We start from the raw sequence: 26,806 nt of genomic DNA on the forward strand, positions 1-26,806 counted from the left end.
ATATACCACGAACTAAATATCTTTTACTTTGTGTGATCATTGGAGAATAAGAGGAGAATTTTCTCTGTACCCAAAAAGAAAAGAAAGCAATGTTCTTTTTCTTAAGGAGAAGAAATTTTTTTTTTTTTTTTTTAAGGAGAAGTTACTTTTAATCACATCCCCATGCACGTATATAGTAGTGCTAAAGTGATATGATGGGGTAACCTCTTTTTAACTTCCCAAGTAACTTCTCCAAACTATCCAATTACAAATGGATCGGGTCAGTCCACATGGGCGACCCACGATTTAAACCCAAATATCCAACAATAGTTAATATAGATCTTATTCGTATACAAGGAACAAATTGACACGAAATAAAAGAAAATCATCATTTGACGTTATAATTTATCGCATGTTTTTTCTTTATTTTTAGATGAAAATCATGACTTGATCCTAAAACAAGTGGAAGAATTAAGAAGAGTGTCCAGCTTCAAGAGCAGAAGGGGTTGTTTCTGAAGATTTAGCATGCATGTTTTGAGCTTTTAACTCTTTCTTTTTCCTAATAATGTCGTCATCTACATGCATATCTTCCTCCACTGATACCACAAAGCTCTCCGGTCGACCATTGGGGCCTTTAGCAATGTTTTCCTTAACTCTCATATTCTCATCGATGTGCTTCACTTCTGTTTCTTCAACCAATACTCTCTTGCTCTTCTTCTTCTTCTTCTTCTTTAAGCAGCAGCATAGTGCAAGCAAAGCCATGCATAACAAAATGAAGCCGAATGCTGGGAACACAATGATTATGGAATTGGAAGCCATTAATGAAATGTCTGGGTATTCATAGATGATGAGAATTTCAACAGAGTTCTTGAAGGTGTTGGGATAAGGAGGACACAGATTTTGGCTAGTTATTTATAGGTATGTGGATTAATAAGTCTTTATCTCGATTCTAATTTTTCCTTGGGTGTACTGTGTGTATAATATATTGCTTCCAAGATACCAAAGACTTGACTCTCATGTCAAGGGTTGGAGACTTAATGTTGATATTTTGATTGCAGTGGAAAACACTACTCCTTTGCTACATATACCAAAAACAAATCTCCAAAATGATTGTACTTTGCAAAACAATTATCTAGACTAAGTTTGTTTTATGGCACCCCATTGTATATGATAGTGATATTGACTCACTTCCAGGGTCCACAAGTATATTAAAATTAATGGTGAACTCCTCCATTTTTGAACTATTCATTGTTATTGTGGGTGTTGTATCACTCCTATAGAAAATGTTTTCTAAAAATTTTAACTAATCAAACATGAGAACATTGAAAAACATTCTGAAAAATAATTTCCTCCATACTTGTTCAGCCCCTCTATAAGATAAGGATGTTGTGTCTCTCTTTTAGCTCCATAGCAAAATCCATCCATAGTACTTATCATTGTTAACTCAGAGATTGGGATTGATTTTTGAATTATCAGTGTAGATAGGCATGAATCTGGTATGAACTCAGAACCAAACACACCCATATTTTCACTCTCAGCAAGTGAAAAATAAAGGTGTGCTTCCCGAAACTTTTGCATTAAGTATTTAAGCATAACTGTTGGGAGGGATGATTTTCATGTGTAGTGGATTTTCTTACTTAGATATTAATTCCATGTCAGATGGAAAAACAAAACGGATCATAAATGCTCGGATGCCATATCTTATATGCTATTCCATGTATTTTCGAAAAAAAACATATTTATATTCGTGATTAAAATTATTTTCATGCATATATAAAAAGAAATACGATTAGGGTTAACTTTTCAAACATCCTCAAACAGGGATTAAGAGACACTTATCCATAGCAAAAGGAAGAAATTAAGCATCTGATAATATTCAATTGAATAATTACCATATCCCTCAATTAAGTCTAGTCTGTCTTCATGGATTTTTATAATTCGCATTATCCTTCTTCAAAAAGTTGTTTTCCTATCGTATCTTTCTGTTCCTTAATTTACAATAATCCCACATGGATAATAACAGCCTCCTATAGTTTTCCTGAGTAGTTCCCGTCATGATCCAACACGGAGCTAATCTACAAACAATTTCCATTTACCCCTTCAAACCCGATAGTCCGCGACAACTTCATAATGCAGCAAAGTTTGATTGAATTTTCATACTATGACCACATATATATTAATTCCATCCATAATTATTGAATCTTGGATAAAATTGTCTATTACCCTTGTAGATCAACTGAACTCCCCATTGTCTCACAATGCGCCCCGGGATAGATGCCTCAAATAGGCGATACTGGTTAAGGTTCTTAACGTTGTCTTTGCGCCTAGATGCACATTATTTCCGCATCGAAGAATTACAATGATCAAATATATTGTAAAGCAAACACACCAGCCATAAGTTCTGGATACCGTGCCCACTTTACATTCTTTCTCTAGCACTGTATTATTGTGTATCAATTTGGCTTTGATGAATGTATAGTCATACTTCCCTGATAGCCCCGAATCAGGATCAAAGAAACCTGCTCCCATGAGAGTCACACCGTCATGGCTTTGATCAAACTTATCATGTTTGGATTGTAATTGATCCATTCCACCTCCGTATCAGGATCAAAGAAACACTTGATTAGGTCAACCCGTGTAACTCCCCATTGATAGATGCACACGAAGTTAATATAGCAAAGCCCTCAAACTTATCATTGTACCAATCATTGGGCAGTTCAAACGAGATCGTTTGCTTAGTACTTTGATGTTTAAACCACGTGGGAATTGCAATTCCAGGAAAGACAATAGAGCAACTTACACGGTGATCAGAGTTAAGAGTGGGGATGAGCACATCATCCATATTGTTTGAGAGAAACAAAGAGAAGATCTCATCCAAAACTGAGCTTCCACTGCTCTTTTCTTTATCAGATGGTTGATCAAATCTATAACTGGTGAAGGAGACCAAATTCAATCTCAGATACATCTGTAGCTCTTTAGTAATTTGTTTGGCCAGAAAATCATCTGCATATAATTCCTCTATACTTGAAGGAAGTTTGGGAAGTCCCTTCAGTTTCTGACAGCATGTTATGTTGAGATATTGAAGTCGACAAAGCCGACTGATGCCGTCAGGTAAAGAAGTAAACTTATTTCTACTCAGGTTTAATTCCAATAAATAGGGCAAGAGTATAAGAGCATTAACTTCATCACCAGATAAACAACAACCACTGAGATCTAAGCTTCTCAACATGTGCAAATCACCAAATGAAGATGGGAGTATCAAACTCCCAGAGAATTGGCACTTATTTCCTCTTCTTAGTGACAGGACTTCAAGTTTGCTGAAGTTTCGAATAGAATCTAGTAGTTGATGAATGGCTGTGTTGCCAGCATAGAGCTCCTCCAGCTGTTGTAGATCAACTAGGCTCTCTGGAAAGATTTCAAGTTTTGAGCAGCCTTTAAGATTCAAAATTCTTAGCTTTCTCATCTCAGAAACACTGGTTGGGAGTGTTACAAGGTTCTTACATGAATGCAAATCAAGCAAGCTGACACCATTTAGCCGTCCTATTGATGAGGGCAGCTCCCCTATTGCGGTACGGCCTAAAAGGAGCTCTGTTAGCAAGTCCATTTTCCCCCTAATTTCGGGAAATGTTTCTAGTTTCTCACAACCAGAGAGGTTAAAGCTTTCAAGAGATTCCATCTGAATACTACTTGATAACAACTCAAGATTTTTGCAGTTTTCCATGTCTAGAAAAATAAGCTTTTTAAGATTCCCTATGGATGGATGAACCTCTACCAAGCTTACACAACCTTTCAGGACAACTCTCCGCAGATGTGGGATATCTGAAAAATTGGGCGTTCTGAGTAAACTCTCAGAAAAACTTAAATTGAGGATTGTCAACTTGTCAAATTCCTGCTTATGAAAAGCAAAAGAATAGAAACGTCAGTATTAATTTTTTTCTTATTTCATTAAAAGATAACTCTTTTTTCAAGACCTAGAACTCTGTTATTGAGATAGATCAACAAATACCTTTGGCTCCTTACAAAGTTGAACAAGAGAACTAAAAGTCATTTTGAGCGCAACAAGGTTCTCTGGTTCAAAATTTGCTGGAAGAGATTCAAAAGTGTAGTATCTCCAATCAAGCCATATCAAGCTACTGGGCAGACACTTAATAGGTTCAGCAACAGGATCATGACGTCGGACCTCCTCCCCTTTGACCATGAGTAACCTAAGACAAGGCATGTTTCTGAAAGCTTTGCTAAACTTGCATATATGTCGGTCTAAGCCAGTTGGTACCGCTATACCTCTAACTGACTCTGCCCTCTGAAAGAAAAGATTAAAATAAAGTAACTCGACTAAACCAGAATTCACATCCAAGCACAGACCCTATTCTCCTTTAACATACAAATCTTACTCTATATCTTTATTTTTATTTTTATTTCTTTGGTTGTACTTAATAGAGCATAATGGGGCAAGGAAAATAATAAAATTACCGGTATAATATTTATATCTGCCTTCCAATTAGAAGTTCAATAAAAAAAAAATCATGAATTGATTAAATCTGCATTACATTCTCATGCAACAAGTTCTTACCATACAGTGTAGCATTTAAGAATTGATTTTATGACGTCTTCAATTAAACCTACAAAGAAAGCAAAGCTAAAATTGTAACCTACCAAACAATAGTTTCCATCATTATTATCTAAAATAGAGTACTTTCTAATTCTTGAAATTCAGATATCAAGTTCCAACATGTATTTCCTCATAAACTCTTCTGTAAGGAGTAAACTTCGCTAGAAACTCTTTTACAAGAAAAATGTTCTTCTCAAATAGTACCCTATGCCATCAGTCAAATTATTTTTAGGAGGAGAGAACTTACAAAAACATTAAAAAATTTGATTAGAAAGTAAACTTAGAATAAAATAATTTTTTTGAGAGGACAAAAGATAAATCAATGATCTGTACTTCAGCTAAAATGAAGAAACCGAGCTAACATATAAGAAGCAATATAAGAAATAATAGGAGCACAAGATTCTGCAGGTAATCATAATTAAAACTAGAACTCTCGTAAATGTATACTGAGTAAACTACTCCAATTTACATATTCCAAAGGCGCTGAGGTAGTCTATGAAAACTGAATATGTGATTAACCTGTTCATGTAGATGACTATGTGAGACATGTATGCTGCAAAGCAGTCCGAAAGTGCATATGCAAAGTTACAAGGGTATATTTGTGCCTAAACACTGGAAAGAACTAAGAAAATATGTTATAACTGGATGTCTACTTTTTGTGAAATCCAAACAATACAAACAGAAAATGGAAAAATCTCCATATTCTCTACCATTAGAGGATATATGCACCTGATTTGTAGAAAAAACAGTTTTTATATCTTTTTCATGCCATAGTCTAGTGTGATTCCATGGCATGTCCTGCTCACCATCACGTGCCACTTGTTGACCCATTTGTTCTATCAAATCATGCATCTCAACCCTTCCTTCTGAAATATATAAAAGTGATCTTTTAGCAAGGACATCTATTCCTATCTCTGGATTCAAACCAAAACTTTTTAGTATTTCTTTCACATAATCTTCCCTTTTTCCTCTAAAGAAACATGCAATATCAAGAAATATATTCTTGTCTTTGGGGGTCAATCCATCTAGACTCAGGCGGAGCTGCTCAATAACATCTTTGTTCCCAGTGTCTTTGAGTCTATCTAAAGTACTTCTCCACACATTTACGCCTCGTTTGTAGAGAAAACTTCCCAAGACCTTAAGAGCTAAGGGTAAGCCTTTAGCATAATCTACTACGGACTTGGAGAGTTTGAGAAACTCTATATCCGGCGATGGTTTCTGAAAGGCATGCAAACTAAAAAGTTCAAGAGCCTCCTGCTTAGACAATTCAGAGACAGGATATAATTGGCTGTGGTCACGAAGTAAATCACTGTCTCTAGTTGTTATAATGATTCTACTACCATCAGCATACCAGTCAGGCATTCCAACTAAATTCTCCAATTGGTGCTCATCATCCACGTCATCAAAAACTATTAAGACATTCCAGTGACGAAATTTTTCTTTAATCCTGCTCGCTCCTTGAAAAACACCTTGTATTTCAACTGATTTATCATTTAAGATTCTTGAAAGGAGTGTTCTCTGCAAGTGCTTCAGCCCATTCATCTTTGATTCATCTCGAACTTTTTCAAGAAAACAAGACCTCTGAAACTGATGAGAAATCTTGTCATAAAGTTTTCCAGCAATAGTTGTCTTCCCCACGCCACCCATGCCCCATATTCCGAGAAAACGAACATCACCTGATCCAACTCCCAACAACGACTCCACTCCACCAATTCGAGCTTCGATTCCCACTAAATACTTTTCGGTAGCTGAAATTGTGCAGTGCATATTTGGAAAATTATCGTTTATAATCTGGTCAATACATTTTGCTTCATTCCTGCCAAGTAAAAGCACAATAAGGGGTAGTGAAACATAATAAATTCTAAAGAAGCCAAAAGTGGTGCCTATATTACGCCCAATGCTTCTTTATAACTATATAACATGTCAAAGGAAACAAGACCTTCAAGTTCACAAGAGATCTCATCAAAAAGTTATCTAGCAAAAATGGTGCTCCCTGTGTCACCTTTTCTCTTACCTTACATTCCAACCCACCCCAACCTGTTTGGGGGTTCACCTAAAGTGTGTTGTAGTCCAGAAACTTTAATAATACATCCAGCTGAATTCTACCCACATGAGGTAATTTAATCTTTTATATTTTAAATTAGATAAAAGATCTTGAAGTACTGTCATTAAAATCAGAGTTTTAATTATCAAGGAAAAAAGTCAAGAGTATATGGAATTGATTTTTTATGTTTTTACTAATCAGAAATTAAAGAAATTAACTGATCCATTAATCTTTCATCATATTCTTGAAAAGTTAGTTTATTTTATTTAAAAAGGTAAAATCCAGGAATTGACAGTTCAAACAGCATTATTGAAAAAAGATGAACAGGTCTCGTGAAAATTGAATCGGACTCAAGGATTCTATGGAGCTAATACTCACCCATTGGCAGTTTTGCGAACATCCCATCCTGCTATATTGGCTGCGTTACGTAGAGCGTCCTTCCACCTCTGCAACTTCTCCAAATCAGTACCCTTGAGATCTGCCTCGTGCTTGGCCAGTGCTTTAGCAAAGCTATTTCTCTGCATGCGTACATCTGATGGCTCAACCTTATAGAAGACTGGGATGGCTTCCTGACCCTTCTTGTTTACACACTCCATGATCTTCGCGAGCTCCTCCAAGCACCATTTGGATGAAGCATAGTTCTCAGAGAAGATGATAATGGCAGTTCTTGACTCCTCAATGGCTTCCGAGAGCTCTGATGAAATGAATTTTCCTCTTTTAAGTTTCTCATCGTCCTTGAATGTCTTGATTCCTCTGTCTTCTAAACATTTGTAAAGATGAGCGACAAAGTTATTGCGGGTATCTTCCCCTCTAAAACTCAAGAAAGCATCATATTTCCATTTTCTGAAGGATTCATTTTTGGAAGCCATGAGTTGTGTTGGAGTTCTGGTGATCTGCCAAAAAAAAAAAAAAAAAAAAAAAAAAAAGAGGTGAATTCTTGGGGATTAACAGCCCAGGAGGGAAAAGAATGAGATGTATAAGAAATGGAAAATCTCCAGGAACATTTAAAGAAAGTAGTGTATAAAAATTTGGAATCATTTTCCCCCACTTCTTCTCTGTCTCTTTTACATTCACTTTTCTTATTAGTTTCCCCCTCTTATTTTTTTAAAATAAAGTTTACATTTAGTCCCTAACTCAAAATATCAAATTCAATGGATCCTTAAATATTGATGTGTCTCAATTGTATACTCAATACTATTGGACTAAACCACTGTCAATGGATAACATACATATCTGCTCACCTGAGAAAAAGGGTAGCTCGGACACTAATACCATTACAAGAGAGTTGAGCTGGTGACACTATTTTAAAATTTTGTGTAATGGTAAAAGAAGAGATTGAAAGGGAGATTGAAGTGGAGAGAATGGATATGGTAGTTCATTTAATAGAGCGATTATATGGCTATCAGACTGGTTTGGTGGTAGAGACAGGGAAGATTATCCTATTTAGGTAATGCTACATGCATTTCCCATGGTTCATTTCCCATGATAGATATTTATCTCATAAGATCTAATGAATATTGAATGTCACAGAAATTGGCCTGCATGTTGAGATTGCTGAAAGTCTTATCAAAGAAAGGTATGTACACCATCCTTGTGTTTTAAATAAATATGCAGACCATGAAAAAAATTGCATCTTTTATCCTGTCTTCAAGTCTGAATTTAAAAGTACAAAGGAAGAAAGTGTACAACTGTCATTATTCTTAAAGAGCCCTTCACAATGACGACTCTCTTTTGAAACCATGCAAGCATCAAGTCAATCACTTCCCAATACTCATACATGTTCTAAAATACCTTGAAACAAGCAACCTATTCACATCCAATCACCCGTTTTTTTTCCCTACCATTGAAAACCGCTTCTTGTTTTACCTTCCATCCTCAAAAGTCTTGCATCATCATATTATCTCTACTGTAAAATCCACACCCTCATTCTATTCTCCAATGGAACAACAAGCATCAACCTCCGCTACTCCTCAAAAGCCCCAAACCACTTCTTCAACCACTCTCAACCCTATCACCACCACCATTGATAATTTTGAACCCAATTATCCCTTAACCATCAACACAGAAATACCCGCAAGTAAAGTTTCAACCTCTAACCCACAAATCCAAAATCCTAGGAGAACCAAAGCAAAAGCATGTCGCATAGATGAACCAATTCGCTCTGATGACTCCCAATTCGACCCATCTCTAGTATCCTTCTCTGACCATTCCGATGTTCTTGAAACGCCTAGTGATCTACTTGAAGTACAGGGAGAATAGACTCGAAGCCTGACTTGCAAAATGTCGGAGTTAAAAGGAATATACTATACAGGTCCTCTCGAATAGATATATCCAATTATTGTTCCAAAAGTTGCAGTGATAGAGGAGACGGGGGTAGCTCATGTAGTAAGATCTATTGAGGAATTAGTGGTTGAAAAAGACAAAGTAGAGGAAAAGATTGGTGGAGCACACAGTGAGGGGGAAAACCCGCAGCTGAAGCAGATTCACCTGCTGGGGTACATGATGCAGAAGATAGAGTAAGTTTCGCTGGTGTTGGTGACAACACAGAGGTGGTAGATGAACCGGTGGAAACAGCAAAATCTGTAGAAGAAGTAGTGGTTGGGGTACTGGAAAGTTTGGGTGAGAGTGATGCAAAGGCAACTGAATCAGATCAAAATCTTGAACCCTCCGTTGATGCTCAGGGAGATTCACCAACAACTGACACCCATGTGCCCATAGAACAAGTTGTTGAACTTGGTCTAACAGTAGAAAAGGATATTCCAATAGAACAGGTTTCTCAACCTATCAGGGGCTGCTCAACATAATTGGAGGCCTAAGGCGAGACCTTAATTAGAGACCTAAAACCTAAACAAACTTCATACATACTTTATTTGAAATTTATTTTTTCTAACTATTTTTAGCTGCAAATTATTACTTAATAATTATTATAATCGATTTCTTTGATTTTTTTCAATTGTTAAAGTCTGGCAGTATTAGATGGCGAAGGATGTCATTAGGACTTTGGAACTTCCTGTTGGGGATGCTGATGAGGAGCTGCAAATCTTAAGGGATCAACTTGTAGCCAAGGAGGCTGAGATTGCCGCATTGAAGGATAAGCATCACTATGACTTGGATATGTTGCAGGTCAAGTATGAACGTGAGCAAGAAGTTCTAAATGCTCATATTTTGAGTCTGCAGATTGCACAACATAAGGAGAAGGCAGAAAACACTAAGATATTCACGATTTAGTCGCCGCCCTTTCTAAAGACTCCTTCTCAACCTCCAAACCATCCACCAAATCATCTTCCTAGTTTCCCTCAGTCATCCCTTTTGTTCAATCCCTGACCCCAGTTCTAAAATCTCAGTTCTTGGTTTCTTTTGGTCTGTATGTTTGTTTGATACCTCTGTGTTGGTGTTTTTTTTAATGACATGGGAACCCGCACAAGCTATCTTTCGGGTGAAAGAAAGCTCCTCTCGCAATAGCTCGCAAACCACAAGAGAGATAAAAGGCAAGCCCGTGCGATGAGCTCGAAAGAGAAAATGAAAAGAGTTCGTAGGCAAATAGTTTCGAACCTGAGACTTCCATTATGAAAGCCCCATGCTCAAGAAGGCACCCTTGCGGGTCGCCTCTGTGTTTGTGTTCTCTTTCAATGATAATGGAAACTGTTTTGCTCTCCTATAAGCTTCAAAATATTCAACAACACAACAACAACAACAATATTGTACTTTTTTTAATCATAAATAATTAATCTTCTTTAAGGAGAAATTAACCCCCACATAATTTATTTGGGGTAAAATTTCCGAAACCCCTACCAAGAGATTGGAGCCTAAGAGCAAATGCCTTATTTGGAAAACAAGACAAAAGGTCGATAGGGCTAAGCATATCGAAAACAATATGATAACACGAATACCAAAAGCGAGAAAGTCATGGTAGAACGACGAATAAAGTGCTCATTAACTACTATGATAAATAAAATAACCAAAGTACCAAGGACCAACAAATATAAGGAAGAATCTGGTGGCATAAACCAAAGGTAATAAACAAATGACGAAACCGACTAATGAAAGGGCTGAGCCAGGTTCTATCCTAACCGAGTCCTCCACAACCTCTTATCTAAGGTCATGTACCAAGGGACAAAAGAGGATAGGCTAATCACCTCTAAAACTTCTTCCATTATCATTGAAAGAAACACAATCCATAGGCCAACCTCTCAACCTCCGTAACCTAGAATCTCGTCTCTCCCTTCATGCCCAATCCTTTATGACTCTCTTTCCCGCATTATTGTCCTCCACCAATGTGACTCCCACCTTGTCTGATATCTTCAGGAGTTTATCCTCGAGTAGCGTGTCACACATCCGTGCTTTAGAGGCGTTTAGATTTCCGAGTTGGGTTGTACTAATGGTTATCCGCATTGCATGGACGAACCATATTTATTGAAATGTAAATTTTTGATTTCTTATGAAAAGGGCGAGTCTCCATTTCATAAGCCAAAGGTGAAACATCGTCGTCGATATCCCCATCTTACAAAATGTTCGAAACTTCCTTGGTTTTCAAATGGCGGGTACATTTACTTTCATTCATATGGTTACGGCATATCATCCATGGATTTGGTTCGTCCTACTCAATTTAAATCCTTTAGACTCCAACGTACGTATCCGGCCCCTCCACGGATCGTTAGCGAGTCTCGTTACACTAGCACCAAAGTATGCGAACAACATACACGATGTCTACTCGCCTTGTATTTTGTGAATTCATCCATCACCAAGAGAAAATGGAAAATCTCCGACGCATTTTTAACCCCATCCATTAGAAGACGTACATCCGAGTCTCCTCCTACCGTCAGAAAATCAGTCTTCATATATTTTTCATGCCATAGGCTACTATTGCAGTTCCATGGCTTGTCCTCCAAGCATCTCCATCATCACATGGCACCTTGTTGACCCATTTGTGCTATTGAATCAGTGCATCTCAATCATTCCATTTGAAATCTATAAATATGAATCTTTTAGTCGAGGACATGTAAACCTCTCCGGTTGATCGAAATAGACACACCTATCCATTACCCTCATATCACCACCCTTTCCCACACTTCTCTAGTGTGAAGCATGCGATACCTCTATAAAGATATTTTTGAATGTCTCCCAATTGTTCTAGACCGGGAATCAAGTAGCTCCATTTCCATTTTTCTATTTCTTGAAAATGACATTAAACAATCTTCGCCCACCCAAGCCTACCCTGCCTGCATTCTTCCAAAATTCTCAGAATCATCCAAGCCTTCTTCGTAGAGCATCCTACGAACCCGTTCCCTTAACCTTGAACCTTTATGCTCAACTACAATAACCAAAGTCGCGACGTCTATCAGAGTGCTCACAATATCTCCCAACACAATGTCTTGCGTAGTAAATCAGAGTTCTAGTTGTTGTGCCATCTCGTCTAATGCGGCTTGCCGTCACCAAACTTGGCCAATCGTCCCGATGCACTTCATTCCAAGTCGCGTGGTGTTATCTCTCCCGTCATCAAGAACAATTATCCCCACCTTCCGTCCTCTAAGAAAAGGCGCCAATAGGCTCTTTTACTTGCCGACATCCACAAATTCGCCTTTTTCGCCAGATACTTTTGAAATTCGAAGGTTCTTCATCAAATGGCTCAGTCCTTTGCTTCACCTGAAACTCTCCATTAACATTTGCAACGGCGGCCTCGCGAGAAACACCTAAGACCCTTCAAATTGACAAGAGCCGTCCTATCCCAAAAATTGCTCGCATCCCCCCTACTATCCCACGCTCCCATAGCCATCAACTCTCCCCCATACCCCAATAAAAGTCAAACTCCCCCACCTAATTCAACTTTCATCCACAACCTTTTTTTCTTCTTCCTTCTTACCTCCAAATCCATCACCAAGTAGCTTACTGGGTCGTAAGCATTTATGATCGTCCTTACAGAGGCCTTTATATCTTTTCTAAAGAGAGAGTCTACCCAACGACCGAGCTACGAAAGGTTACCAAGTGCTCCTCCACAAAACAAGCCAATTCAAAATGTGAAATCAGGAGTGAGATCCTCAAACATTCCCGTCCCCGAAGCCAAATCCTCCACGTAACCTCGTCATAACCCATCGAAATAGTACCCAACTGCCCATGGGAAATCTCCTCCTATGAATAACTTTACATACTTACCACCATCTTCGTCCAAGTCCTCCCCAAGCGCCTTTTTACCTCCTCGTCCAAACCCATAATTGGCGGTATGCACTAATAATGGCGAACCCTCCAACGACTAACTTAATCGCCATCATCCCGTCGTCGATCCTCTCTAATCTACCACTCGATCTCTAAGCTCACTATCTACTAAGATCCCTACCCCATTCCTATACCTCGACTTGCCCGAGAACCAAAGCCATGTACCCGTCCACAGAGCTTTAGGTCCTACCCATTTGATCTCAGACACAAGCTATATTAATCCTCCATTGTTTAAGATCTTTGCTTTGGGACTTTCCCGATAAAGTGAATATTCCAAGAAGACTCTCAAGATATGCTCCCTCAACCCCCTTAGCCCTCCCAACCCTAGTCCCCGATCCCAACCGAGAAATGACCCTAGTCTACCATCCCTCACCAAACTAAAGAAAGCAAATAAACGCTCTGAAAGGTTAATCTAATCAAACGAAGGATCAATAATGAGCACAAGTTAGTAATAGTCTATAAGCAAAGAAATAGGTATTCAATTTATAAGGCAAAATTTATAAGGCTAAATGACAGGAAATGGGCTATTGGAGGTACCAACTCCAAGTAAGTAAAACCTGTTCACCACCGAGAAATCTCTGTTTGCCGCCGGAAACACTGTTCTCTGCCGGAAATCACTGTTCACCAACCGGAATCACTGTTCACCGACCGGTGCAGAAATTGCCCGAAAACCTACTGGTGCGGTCGCAGTATAGAAGAGAGAAGAGAAAAAAAAACAAGAAAGGAAGAAGGAGAGAAAAGAGAGTAGGAGAGAGAAAGAGAGGCCGGCCGGAAAAATATTTATTGGGATTTGATGGCCATGACACTTAATGGGTGGGGGCAAATCTAAAAAGTATGGTTAATTCTTTTTGAGAGGAGAGAGAAAATGAGAGATGAGAGGAGAGAGAAAACAGACCAAACAATGAGTTAGCTTGTAATCAGTACATGGCACCTCCCATGTATATCTTCTTGCTTCAAAATATTCAAGAAGATATAAATTGAGCTAATGCTTCTATTATGTGTATAAGTGATAGCCCCAGTGGCCATGAGTTTTATATTGCAAGTTCAAATTAATGCTTAACTGACCTGGAATAACTTTCTAATGATGTCAAAAGGGGGAAGTACTGTGTAATGCTTATAACCCATATATGCTAAACCTGGCTCAATCTTAGTTGTTGGTGTTCATCTTCTAGGCTTTGAGATGTCTGGAACAGGTTACACAAATGCTTAAAAACATGGGTTTTTCATCATCAAAAAGGGGAAATTTGTCGGCATAAGCATGCGTGTGTTTTGATGATTGACAAAGTAAATGAACAAGGCAAGTAAACCAGGTTTAAAGACAGATGCTTGAGATAAAAGGATTGGACTGAACAAGGTGGATGAACCAGGTCTGTAAACATGTTCTATCCAAGAGACAAATGCAGACAGAGTGAATGAACCAACTGCAAGGTGAAGTGAATGAACCAGAAAATGCAAGACCAGGGTGATTGAAACAGGTCTATGGACATGTTCCATCTCGAATACTGAGACGATTCAGAGATGAATGAGACAGGTGCTTGAACCAGGTCCAAGAACATGTTCCAACTCAGAGTCCTACTGCGAGTACGATTTGTGATTTATCGTAAAGACTTGGCGGACAAGTTGCAGGATTTTTTGCCATAATTTTCAAGATACTTCAGACTCCTACAAGGACACCGAAGCCGCGTGAAAGCAAGAATCCCAAGTCAAGAATCCCAAGTCAACTCAAACCCTATATATACTCTCATAAGTCAACTTAACTCTCGGGCCTTACCATGTAGGGATTGAGTTCAGCCGATGCAAACCTAATACTATATATATATATATCCAAGTCCTGCCATGAAGATGGGAGAGAAAATCAGAATATTGAGCAAACCATGTCAATGCAATAATTGAGAGAGTTCTGATTACAGAAGTGCGACCTGATACAACGAAGAAGATTGAAGAATTTGTTTCATAGAGTTTATGATTACAGTTCTTGAGTCTAGAATCTTGTATTAGGAGTGTTTATCAAGTTATACCTTTATTAGCTTTCAGAGAAGCAATATTCATAGGTATGACGTTATTCAAATTCAACTTTAAGTTGGGATAACTTGAAGTGGGCTCATTAGTCTAGGGAGATTAGTGAGATAGGAATTAGAGTTTAGTTTCTAGGTTACAGAGTTTGTAACTTGAATTTGCAAATGCTCACCGTTGTAGTGGTGTTCGGAAAAATCCTACAGAGGTGTAGGACGTGGTTTTTTCACCCTTTGTGAGCGGGGTGGTTTCCACATAAATATTGTTGTGTCCTTACGTTTCTGTTCTTATTATTCCGCTTACGCTAGCTTAGAAAAGATAGAATAATGTCTAGCTTAGAAAAGATAGAATAATGTGTTCTATCCTATAGGCAAAAAATTGGTATATATTAGGATAGAGAACTGGTCGTGCAAATTAAACAATAGTTTGTTGTCTTGCCAAAGAAGGCCTCGCCCCAATTTATCCATGCGTTTTCAAAAAGGTCTCGGTGTAATGTATAAAAAGGATTTGAATACGTTTTAGACCTACTGAGCCAAAAGTTATTTAAATATTTTTTCATTTGAAATGGATTAGATCTTGTTTAAATCATGTTTGAGTATACACTTTTGCATTTATTGTTGGAAGCTTACAAGCTAATGTTGATTGCAATGAAGTTTCACTTGACTTTTTATTTCAAATGTTAAATTATGATTTGATATAAATCTTTAAGGTTATATATCAAATGTCAAATGCATTGAATATTCCATAAAGTTCTGTCCCAACGTAAGTTAGAGAGAGTTGATAATAATTACTTATTGATTATTATAATGGTGTGTACTCAGCCTTTTGTAGGCCCCTACTTTACATATTTCATGATGACGTGTGGCACGTGATGAGCACATAGTGCTAGGATGACTCTCTTTCCCGAATTATATGGGTGGGTCGTGATAGGTGTTCCCTTGTACTTAGGGGTTTTTCCCGAGTGGTCCTTTACTCCATGCTTTAGAGGCTTTATAGATTGTCGAGTTGGGTTGTACTAATGGTTATCCGCATTGCATGGACGAAAAATATTTATTGAAATGTAAATTTCTTGATTTATATGAAATGAGGCAAATAAGCCAAGGTTACATGTTTCATGCACGGGTTACAAAATGTTTATGGTTTTCAAATGGCTTTCGCATTTACTTTAGTTCATATGGTTGGGGCATATCATATGGATTTGGTTCGCTCATGGGTAGAGTGCCGGATGTCGGTCACGTATCACTGATGGATTTTGGGTAGTGACACTAGCACCAAAGTATATTGTAGAATTCGATGTCTACTTTTTTGTGAAAACAATGTCCAAGCGAAAATGGAAAATCTCCCACATTTTTAACCATTAGAGGACGTACATACCTGACTTGCAGAAAAATCAGTCTTCATATATTTTTCATGCCATAGGCTACCATTTGGCTTGTCCTGCTCATCATCACATGCCACTTGTTGACCCATTTGTGCTATTGAATCACGCATCTCAATCATTCCATTTGACACGTATAAAAGTGATCTTTTAGTAAGGACATGTATTCCTCTCCTTGATTCAAAGCCCAATCTATCCATTAATCTTATCACATCACGTTTCTCTCTTCCTCTAAAGAAGCATGCAATATGCAAAAAGATATTTTTGTACTCGTCACCCAATACATCTAGACTTAAACTAAGTAGCTTAACAATTTTTCTATTTCCGAAATCTTCGAGTCTATGTAATTTACTTCTCAGCTCATCCATGCTTTGTTTGTAAAGACAAGAACCCACGACCTCCAGAGTTAAGGGTAAGCCTTTAGCATAATCTACTACACAATTTGAGAGCTCTTCAAACTCCTTAACAGGAGCCCGTTGTTGAAAGGTATGCCAACTAAAAAGTTCTAGAGCCTCGTGTCTAGCCAGTCGAGGTACACAATATAACTCATCATGCTTGCATAGTAAATCAGTGTTTCTAGTTGTTGTGATGATCCGACTGCCATCACCAAACCAATCGCGTTTCCCAACTAAATATTCCAACTGACGGGTGTTATCCACGTCATCAAGAACAATTATAACCCTCTTGTGACGAAGAATTCCGCTTGGCCAATAGGCTCTTTCACTTGCCACATCCACAAATTCTTGCTTCGAGATTTGTGAAAGAAGCTTCTGTCTCAAATGGCTCAGTCCATGCTTCTCTGAAACTTCCCTAACATTTGCAAGAAAACAAGACCCTTCAAATTGACAAGAGATCTCGTCAAAAATTGCTCTTGCAGCAGTTGTCTTACCTACACCACTCATCCCCCATACCCCAATAAAAGAAACACCGCCACATTCAACTTTCAACAATGATTCTATTTCCTTTACACGAGATTTGATTCCCACTGGGTATTTGGTAATGCTTCGAATCTCCAAAACTTTGTCAACAATTTCTTGGATAAATTTGTCCTCCTCCGTATGTCAAAAAAGAATCTTATAATAAGGAAAAAAAAATTGAAACATAATAAATGATGAGGAAGCTAAAAGCAAACCACATTCCAGCACATGCAACATTGAAACCTCTCTAACATTTTCAATACAACTAACACCTGCATATTGACTACAGATCTTGTCAAGTAGTATCTTTCTTGGAATAGTTCTCTTACAGATCTTGTCAAGTAGTATCTTTCTTGGAATAGTTCTCTTCTCTATCGCACTTATTCACCCCATTACCAAACAAACCCCGGTCGATCCCACTAAAAAAATCAAACTTAGGCCACATAAGATTTAATTTCAGAGGATAGGTTATTCAGCTGCAACTTGAAAATTACACAAGCTAAGCTCATACACACCATAGTTAGCTTGATCTCCAATCAAACAAATCTTTCAAAACTCGAGCATGAAACTCAATTATGAATCTTACTTGACTAGAAAGTTCATGTGGTACGGTCCAACCAAAGACAAATGCACATTTAAGCTGGTTAATCAATTTCATATCTGCTGGAAATACAAGCAGTAGGATAAATTTCAACTACCTCCAAGGTCAAAAACCCGAGCTCGTAAGCAATTCCTCCGTCTTACAACGTAACAACACCCAAAAACAAAGATAGATTCCCCAAAAGAGGAAAACAATAAAGGGGGAAATAGTAGGGATGGCAAAATCAGCCATGAAATAGGACCCGCCCAATCCGCCCAAGTTTGGGCTGATCAATGACCGCCCTATTTATTAGCTCAGCCCATTTCAGCCAACCCGTTTCAACCCACGAGAAGTATGCAACCCAAATTGACCCATGCGAAATCTTTTCAAAATATTTTTAAAAAGACATTTTTTATATGCTATATATAGCCTTAATAAAGAAATAAATAGTCTTATTAGGAACTAAAAACTTAATACAAAAAAATTAAAACTTAGTAAGAATTGAGCAGGTTGGGTTATGACCCGCTTTTTAGCGATTTCAGCCAAACCCATTTCAGTTAAGTAACTTTTGGGCGGTCAATAACCCTTCCATTTTGACCCGCTCAAATTCAACCCAACCCGCCCATTTGACACCCTAGTGCCAAATAGAGATGCTAACTTATCCAATGATAAAAGATGCAAGCAATATGTTATGTTAAGTAAACAATTTATACCTTATGTTCCAGGAACCGAATGAAAGATAAGGCAATTGGGATCGTGGTTTGTTATATATTTTACGTAGAGAGTCTACCCAAATCTGCGCCGTCTCCACAGAAAAGCCTCCGAATGTGTCATGATCAGCAAACATTTCAGTCGGCCAACTTAGTAACCTGGGTTCATTCCATTCATTATCATCATAGTAGACTGTTATGGGAATCTGACCCTTACTCTTTACACATTCCATTATCTTGGTCAGTTCCACCAAGCACCTGTGGCTTTCCTCATACTTGTCGGATATGATTATAATGGCAGTTCTTGACTCCTCAATGGCTTCCATGACTTCTTTTCCTCTCTTAATTTCACTATCATAATCTGGGAATACACTAATTTCCTCTTCTTCCAGACGTTGATAAAGACGGTGAACAAAGCCATTGGAGTAAGAGAGGTCCTCGCTATGATTCAGGAAGGTATCATATTTCCATTGTTTGACAGATTTGCTTTGGGAAGCCATAGAGAATGAATAGAGAAAGAAGATGTGAAGATCTGGAATCAAGACCGCACAAGCATGTGAAAACTAGTGAGATGAAAAGGAAACAAGCATTGACCCTGGGGTCAACTCACTTTTTTGCCTCTGTTTTCCTTATCTCTGTTCTTTGAATATTCTTTGGTTATATACTGGCAAGTGGCAACAGTCCAGTTTACTTTATTAAAGAAATTAAAGTCGAGAAAATAGTCAAAATAGTAAATTATCTTTGAGTTTGGATCTAAAATTATACATTTTTTTTATATAGAGCATTAATAGTTTATTATATTTGCATAAGTGATGTACTTTTAGTCAACTTCAAAATATTTTGCTAAAAATTTAACGAAAAAGGGCAAAAATGCCCCTGAACTATTAGAAAATGTCTAAAAATATCCTTCATTCATCTATTTTGCTAAAAATACCCCTCAGTTTAACTTTCTGGCTCATTTATGTTCTTTGACGATCAACACTAAATTTTAAAAAAAAAAAAAAAAAAACTAAACTAAACATGGCATTTTATTAAAAGTCCGATTTTCTAAATCTGAAAAATTGGATTTTTATAAAATCTGGAACAACTAATTTTTTTTTTAAAAATGTGGTAAGCCCTTTTTTAAAAAAAATAATAATAATAATTAGAAATTGTGGAATTTTTTAAATTTGGAAAACTTTTTTAAAATTTTAAATATGGAAATTGAATTTTTTATTAAAATTTGGATTTATTAAATCTGAAAAACTGAATTTTTTAAGTAAACTGTGCAAAACTAGTACTCCATAATTTTCTTGTAGATTTTAAAAAAAAATAGTTTTTTGGATTTATTTTTTTAAACACGGTTTTTCCACACTTTTTGTAAAAAAATCATTTTTTCCAGATATTTACAAAAATCCAGTTTTTCAGGTTTTGGAAAAAAATCCACTTTTTCTTTCTTCTTTTTTTTTAAGTGTGATAAAAATAAAATCATGAAAATCTAAAAAAATTAGGACAAAAAAAATAAATTTTCCTGATTTAAAAAAAACACTTTTCTAGATATTTAATAAAAAATCCAGTTTTCCATTTTTTTTTCTAAAAATCAGTTTTCCTAATTCTTAAAAAAAACATTGTAAAGATTTAAAAAAAAAATCAATTTTCCAATAATAAAATGTCATGTGTAATTTAAATTTTAAAAAAAATTAGAAATTTAGGGTTGACCATTAGTCAAAGGGCATAAATGAGCCAAAAAGTTGAATTGAGAGGTAGTTTTAGCAAAATAGATGAATGAAGGGTATTTTTAGACCTTTTCTAATAGTTTAGGGGCATTTTTGCCCTTTTCCGTTAAATTTTCAGCAAAATATTTGAAAGTTGACTAAAAGTGCACCACTTATGCAAAGATAATGGACTATTAATGCTTCATGTAAAAGAACATATATGGTTTTAGATCCAAACCCAAAGATAATATACTATTTTGGTCCTTTTCTCAATTAAATTCTCTCGCGCAAGTGTGGTGACAGGGACACAAAGCTAGTTTTTTTTAATATTTGGATCTCAAGATTTAATTATTAGGTGGCAGAAAGCCAGCAACCCTTTTAGGATTAATGCTAATTAAGTGAAGACAAGTTAGTTGAGCGTCAAAACAAACCCCAAATTTTAAAAAAAAATGCATTTTCGTCGAACGATTTAAAAAAATAAAAAAATAAAACCATAATTATTCCAAAGCTTCCAAACCAGCCTTCAGGTTTTAAAAAGTACATTTTGATCCAAAGTAAGAAATAATAAAATAAGCTAAAATAAAAATCAAAAACATATCTTTTACCTAATAAAAAATAAGAAATATAAAATTACATTCCCCTCTCTCAATTCATTTCGACGTTCTTTTCCTCCTATACCTGAAATATACTTGTTTGCAACAAATTTTTGCATATAGAAAATAAACTACAATCACAAAATAAATAAAAAGAGTGATTTAATTTATCAAGATTGTGAGTACAAATCTTTTCATCCCTTAATTCTTCTTTCCTATTTTTTCTCCGTAATTCGGGGGTCGTTAGTAGCGTATTTCTCGAACATAGGATGATTTGAATTTGGATATGTGTGGACTTTCTTAGGGTGTATTTGATCTCCATGAAAGGTTATTGTGGATCCTCTTGAAGTATTTGGTTGCCAAGAAATATCCAGCCACATATTGACCTTTTTTTGAATACCCATGAGTTTATGGGAAATTTGAGATTTGGCTTAATCTCTTTTCAAGGGAATACGTATCCCTATATATAGAAGTGAGCTAAGGTTTAGGGTAGAGTAGTCTCCAAGAAATCCCAACAAACCTTAGAATTTGAAGATGGATTGGACTCGTCTTGTAAAGTCCTACAAAATTTTGATGCCTACAAATGCCCCCTACATCAAGGTTTGTCGGAGCGCAGACTTGCCGAAACTCAAAGACGAGACTTGAAGTACCCATAAAAATGGAGATTCCATCTTTGTATTTTTGTGGATCCATATTTGGCATATCTAATTTGTGAGATTTCTAGACAATAAAATTCGAGTCGAGAAAATAATAATCGAGACCGAAAAATATCGCAATAATCGTTATATTTGATTTTAGAATATGCGTGTTACAATCTCTATGAATCCTCTGATTCGCCTTTTCAATAATAAATTCAAGGGCTTTTGAGCTTGATCTTGACTTGTACTTGAATTCAAGGATTTTTGAGCTTGATCTTGAATCTGGTGGTCTTGATCTTGAAGTTATGCTTGGATTCAGGGGCTTGAAGCTTAATCTTGAATCTTCGTCTTGATCTCTAGAACTTCTAGAGAAATACTTGAGTACTTGAATGATTTTAGCTTGTAGAGAAATCTGCAGCATTTGATCCACAAGCTCTCTCTGGCTTCTTGTTAGAATTTCTGGTAACTCAATGAGTTTCAGCTCAAGTAGTTCATCAAAAATTTCAGGGACATCAGAATCCAGGAAGGGGTATTCTTTCTCTTGCATCTCCTTCAAGGTTGACTTTCGGCTTGTGTTGTCTTAGAAGGAAGTTGCTTTCATACTCTACTTCTTGCTCACCTTTGTAGAAAACTTTATAGGCAAGATGTTGACGTTCATGGATTCTTTGTTTTCATTCTTGAGAACGAACTTGCTCCATCTCTTGGGTTCCTGCTTGTCCTTTCTTTTACGAGCGTCGTAGACAGGCATTACTTCATTTTCAGTGGAAGACATGCTCAACACCATGTCATGAGCACAAGTAGCTAGTTCTTCAAAGGACTTTGGCTTAATTCCTTGCAAGATGTAGTGAAGCCCCCAGTGCATTCCTTGGATACACATCTATATCGCAGAAGCTTCGCTGAGCCTATCTTTGCAGTTTAGACTTGCATTTCTCCATCGATTGATGAAATAGATAACTAGTTCAACCGTCTTCTGGCGAGTGCTTGTAAGTTCCACCATGCTCACGGTATGCCTTGTGCTATAAAAGCGATTGAGGAACTCCTGCTCTAATTGCTCCCAATTATCAATAAAATTAGGCTTAAGATCAGTAGACCAGTCAAAGGCGTTCCCTTTGAGGAAGCAGACAAACTTCTTGACAAGATAGTCTCCATATGTCCCAGTGTTGTTACATGTTTCAACAAAATGTGCAACATGTTGCTTCGGATATCCCTTGCCCTCAAACTGCTGAAATTTGGGAGGTTGGTAACCCGCAGGCATCTTATAAAGCTATAAATCCTTGAAGTGTACGGCATTGCATAAGCGAAAGAAGATTTGGTAGCAACATCGAACTTATCCTTAATAGTCCCTTTGATGAACTCCTTGAGTCGGTCAAGTGGAATCATCCTTTCAGAAGAAACTAGAATTTCTTTGGTAGGCGGTGCTTGTTTTGTGCGAGGTTCAGTCTCTTATACTTCTGGACCCTTTCCAGGTGCATGGCTAGATTCTCCTTCCATTAAGCCATCTATCTTGTCCATCAACTTTTCAATTCGAGAATCTTGATTTTGCACATGCTTGGCCAAGCCGTCGATCACCTTTATCGAGTTTACTAGTGTCTCCTCCAAAGATGAAGCGTTAGTTACCATCGCTTGTATGATTGTTGGGGATGTTGGAGAATAGCGCGGATTGTCGCATAAGTTGATCTTTGATTGGCTTACTTTATGTGGTGTGAGTGGAGAGGATTCGTCGCTTGAAGTATCATCATCTTCCTTCATGGCAGAGTTCCTGGATCCAGAGAGATCAAGTAGAGCTAGAGTCTTCTTAATCTTTTCAATAATACTGCTTCCTTCCTCTGATGAATTAATAAAGGATCTTGCTCTTTCTAGGGATAACAATCCGAAAATAGGAGTTGATGCAGACGACAATTGGAATGTTTGTTGTCCCAGCATACTTGCTTTGCTCCTCGTAACTAGTCCAATGCTACCGAAGGTAATGTCGAGGATGCTTTCCACGTCAGCAGAGAATTAGGAGTCAGCAACCTTGGAGGAAATTAATTTGGAATTGATCTTCTTTGAAGTCATTTGATGTTGTCAAACTTTGATAATCGAAAAGTTGAGATGAGAGGTAGAGATTGTCTCACTGTGCATGCCAGAATTTGTAGACAATAAAATTCGAATATAGAAAATAAATTACAATCACAAAATAAATAAATAAATAAATAAATAGATGTGATTTAATTTATCAAGGTTGTGAGTACAAATCTGTTCGTCCCTTGATTCTCCTCTCCTATTTTTTTCTTCGTAATTCAGGAACCGTTAGTAGCGTATTTTTCGAACGTAGGATGATTTAGATTTGGATATGTGTGGATTTTCTTGGGATGTATTTGAGCTCCTTGAAAGGATATTGTGGATCTTCTTGAACTATTTGGTTGTCAAGATATATCCAGCCACATATTGACCTCTTTTTGAATACCCATGAGTTTATGGGATATTTGAGATCTGTCTTAATCTCTTTTCAAGGGAATACGTGTCCCTATATATAGAAGTGAGCTAAGGTTTAGGATAGAGTAGTCTCCAAGAAACCCCAACAAATCTTAGAATTTGAAGATGGATTGACTCGTCTTGTAGAGTCCTACAAAATGTTAATGCCTACAATACTCTATTAACAACCATTGTTGGAGCTTGAGCTTTAAGCTTGAAAAAATGGGTGTTCAAAAGAGTGATTCATTTCAAGTTGGTTTTATTGGATTTTGTTGGGGGATCTTTTGATGAGTTTAAATCTTAAATTTTTAGAGAGTTTTGTGAAGATTTAAGGTGGTTTTAGATTAAATTTCAGATTTGAGCTTGAAGATATCCATTGTTGAAGCTTGAGCTTCAAACTTGATAAATGAATTTTATAAAAGAGTGTTTTATTTCAAGCGGGTGTTATTGGATTTTGTTGGGGATCTTTTGAGGAGTCTAAATCTCAAATTTAAGGGAGTTCAGAGAAGATTTAAGGTGGTTTGCATAAACTTTCAGATTTGAGTTTGAGGTAAAAGATGAGCATTTCTGATTTGAGCTTGAGATTGAAGATGAACATTTCATATTTATAACTTTTATTATAGACGAGACAACATTTTTGCATAGACCATTGAACTACTATTAGCAGAAGACATTCATTAAAAGCAAAAATAAAAAAGGTACGTAATATTTATGCATAAACCAACAACTGAAATACATTCATTGCTGATTATGTCTTCATGAATGTCTTGTACCGCTTATACATTCATTGCTGATTATGTCTTCATGAATGTCTTGTACCGCTTAGTCTGCCTCATGTCCTTACCATAAAGAGACCATTACCCATCAAATCCTATCAATATCTTTTGGCCTTCTCAAGAATTGGGGATTGATAGTAATTAAAACTAGTTAATGAGGTGCTTTGGGATAGGAGAATGGGATCATCAAAAGAGGTATGTCATCACACTTGCATACTATGCCTTATAGAAACCAATTACATATTATTAGAAACTATAACCTAACACTTGCTTTTGCAGCCAAAAAATAATTTTTTGATAAGAAGGTAACTAATTTTAAATTATAAAACCTAGTAATTAAACAATATGGTATCATCATGAAATTAGATAAACAACACTATAATAATCTAAAAATATGATAATTAATGAGTAATGTTAATAATGTCTTTGAAGAAAAAGTTGTGGCGATCATAGATATATGTAACAACTTGGAATTTGTGACATAATTATATGCCATCATTCAGGGCGCATTTACTGAGGGAGGGAGTGCCACGCCACCCCCGCAATTTGATTGAAATCCTGTATATATATGCGTATAAATGGAAAAGCGTATAAATATATAAAGTGGCACCGGGTATATCAAAATGTTGTCTAGTGCCACTGGCGCATGCCTGAATGTTTCGCCCTCGATGCATGAGGTTGAATCTGACTGGCGGCCCTTTTTTTTAGCCGCTCCTTTTTTCTACATTTAATTAAAGAATGACACGATATTGGATCTTCTTTTCTTTTCTTACTTTTCCTTATTTCTTCTTTCCTTTTTCTATTTTGTTTCTTTTTTTTACTTTCTTTTTCTTTATTTGCTGCTAATTCTTCTTTCCATATGAGTTCTCCCTTATGAGTTATTATTGACTTATTAAATTTTATTAAATCTTGCTTCTGTTTTATAGTTCATACTTTTTCTGTCCAATTTATGTGGCATTTTTAGTTTTGATTGTGTGTTTGAATATAAATATTTTAAAACAATTGAAATAAAATTTACATATTTGATAATTACGTAAAACGTACTATAAGTCATAATAATTAATAATTTTTAAATATTTAGAGACATATGAAAAAACTACGGTCAAAGAACGACTTGTTCGACTCTCGGAATCACATCATCATCTATAATTATGAGTTCTAGTTTTAGTTGTCTATCCTTGCGTCAGATCATAGCTCCAGAATACAAAAATTCATCGAGGACAATTATAATGAATAATATATTCCTGTTGATATAGTAATACTATTGAAGTTATGTGAATTTTTTTTAAAAAATATTTTAATTATTAAATTGTTGTGCTTTATGGATTTGTTTATCTTAATCGAAAAGATAAATAACTGAAACCGAAGCTAAAATAAAATCAAGTCGAAGCCCAAAATAATGAGGCAGTTTGTTTGTGTGTATAAACCGAAAAGATGAATAACCCGAACCGAAGTTCAAAATAGATCAAGTCATTCTCCAAAGTTGTATGGCACCCTAAACCTCAAAATCCTGGATCCGCCTCTCCCAATATCACATATTTTTTTTAGCCATGTTGTCAATGGATACTATACTACATATGATCTATACTGAAATTAATGACATAACTACATGTGATCTATGTGAAATGTTCTTGTTTTTATTGTAATAGGTGAAATAATTATGCGACCAACTTGCAATGTTGAGAATAATAACGAACGACTTGTATTATTTTGTTGAGATTATTAGTGTTTATATCAATAAAAATATTATTATTTTGTTAAATATTCATTTAAATGCCAACATAAAAGTTTCAAGAATTAATTCATCAATTTTTAAAGATAATTTTGTCTAAACCGTAGGTTGCTTACAAAAATCGTAGTCACTTCTAATAAGCTGAAAAAATATTATTACTAGACTAGAAACCAAAACGGAGCTCGTTTGCGGTAACCCACATTTTTGAATTAGAGATTCAAAGCTTTGTTAATGGTCGTCAATGGCTTCCAGCTCCTTCTTCACGTTTTCAGCAACCGAAATGTATATATACTTCAAGTTTAGTTTTCAATGACGATTACACACATAAAAGATGATGGAATGAGAGAATTTGGAAGTAAAAGAATGATTTTCGGGGAAAGAAGAACAAGGAAGAAGAAAGAGAGAAAGAAAGAGAAAGAGATAAGGGTTTTTTTTGAAAAGTTTAAAACTTAACTCTGGAGTTTTTAAAAATACAAAAA

At 36.4% G+C, this 26,806-nt stretch overlaps 2 protein-coding genes across 2 annotated transcripts; both read right to left on the minus strand.

Annotated features, from left to right (window-relative positions):
• Nucleotides 1–284: 284 nt before the first annotated feature.
• LOC132044189 (protein TRACHEARY ELEMENT DIFFERENTIATION-RELATED 6-like) lies at nucleotides 285–1,369 on the minus strand. Its single transcript, XM_059434675.1, has one exon. The coding sequence runs from the start codon at nucleotides 796–798 to the stop codon at nucleotides 451–453; it is 348 nt and encodes a 115-aa protein (XP_059290658.1). The 5' UTR covers nucleotides 799–1,369; the 3' UTR covers nucleotides 285–450.
• Nucleotides 1,370–2,602: 1,233 nt separating this feature from the next.
• On the minus strand, nucleotides 2,603–17,304 carry LOC132044182 (disease resistance protein Roq1-like). The gene is made up of 5 exons (XM_059434668.1): nucleotides 16,230–17,304; nucleotides 7,011–7,525; nucleotides 5,318–6,404; nucleotides 3,986–4,279; nucleotides 2,603–3,868 (listed from the first exon to the last, which is right to left on the minus strand). Exons 1-5 carry the CDS (start codon nucleotides 17,133–17,135, stop codon nucleotides 2,603–2,605), a joined length of 4,068 nt encoding a protein of 1,355 aa, XP_059290651.1. The 5' UTR covers nucleotides 17,136–17,304.
• Nucleotides 17,305–26,806: the final 9,502 nt, after the last annotated feature.

Source organism: Lycium ferocissimum, unplaced genomic scaffold (genome assembly GCF_029784015.1).
Source record: "Lycium ferocissimum isolate CSIRO_LF1 unplaced genomic scaffold, AGI_CSIRO_Lferr_CH_V1 ctg381, whole genome shotgun sequence".
NCBI lineage: Eukaryota > Viridiplantae > Streptophyta > Magnoliopsida > Solanales > Solanaceae > Lycium > Lycium ferocissimum.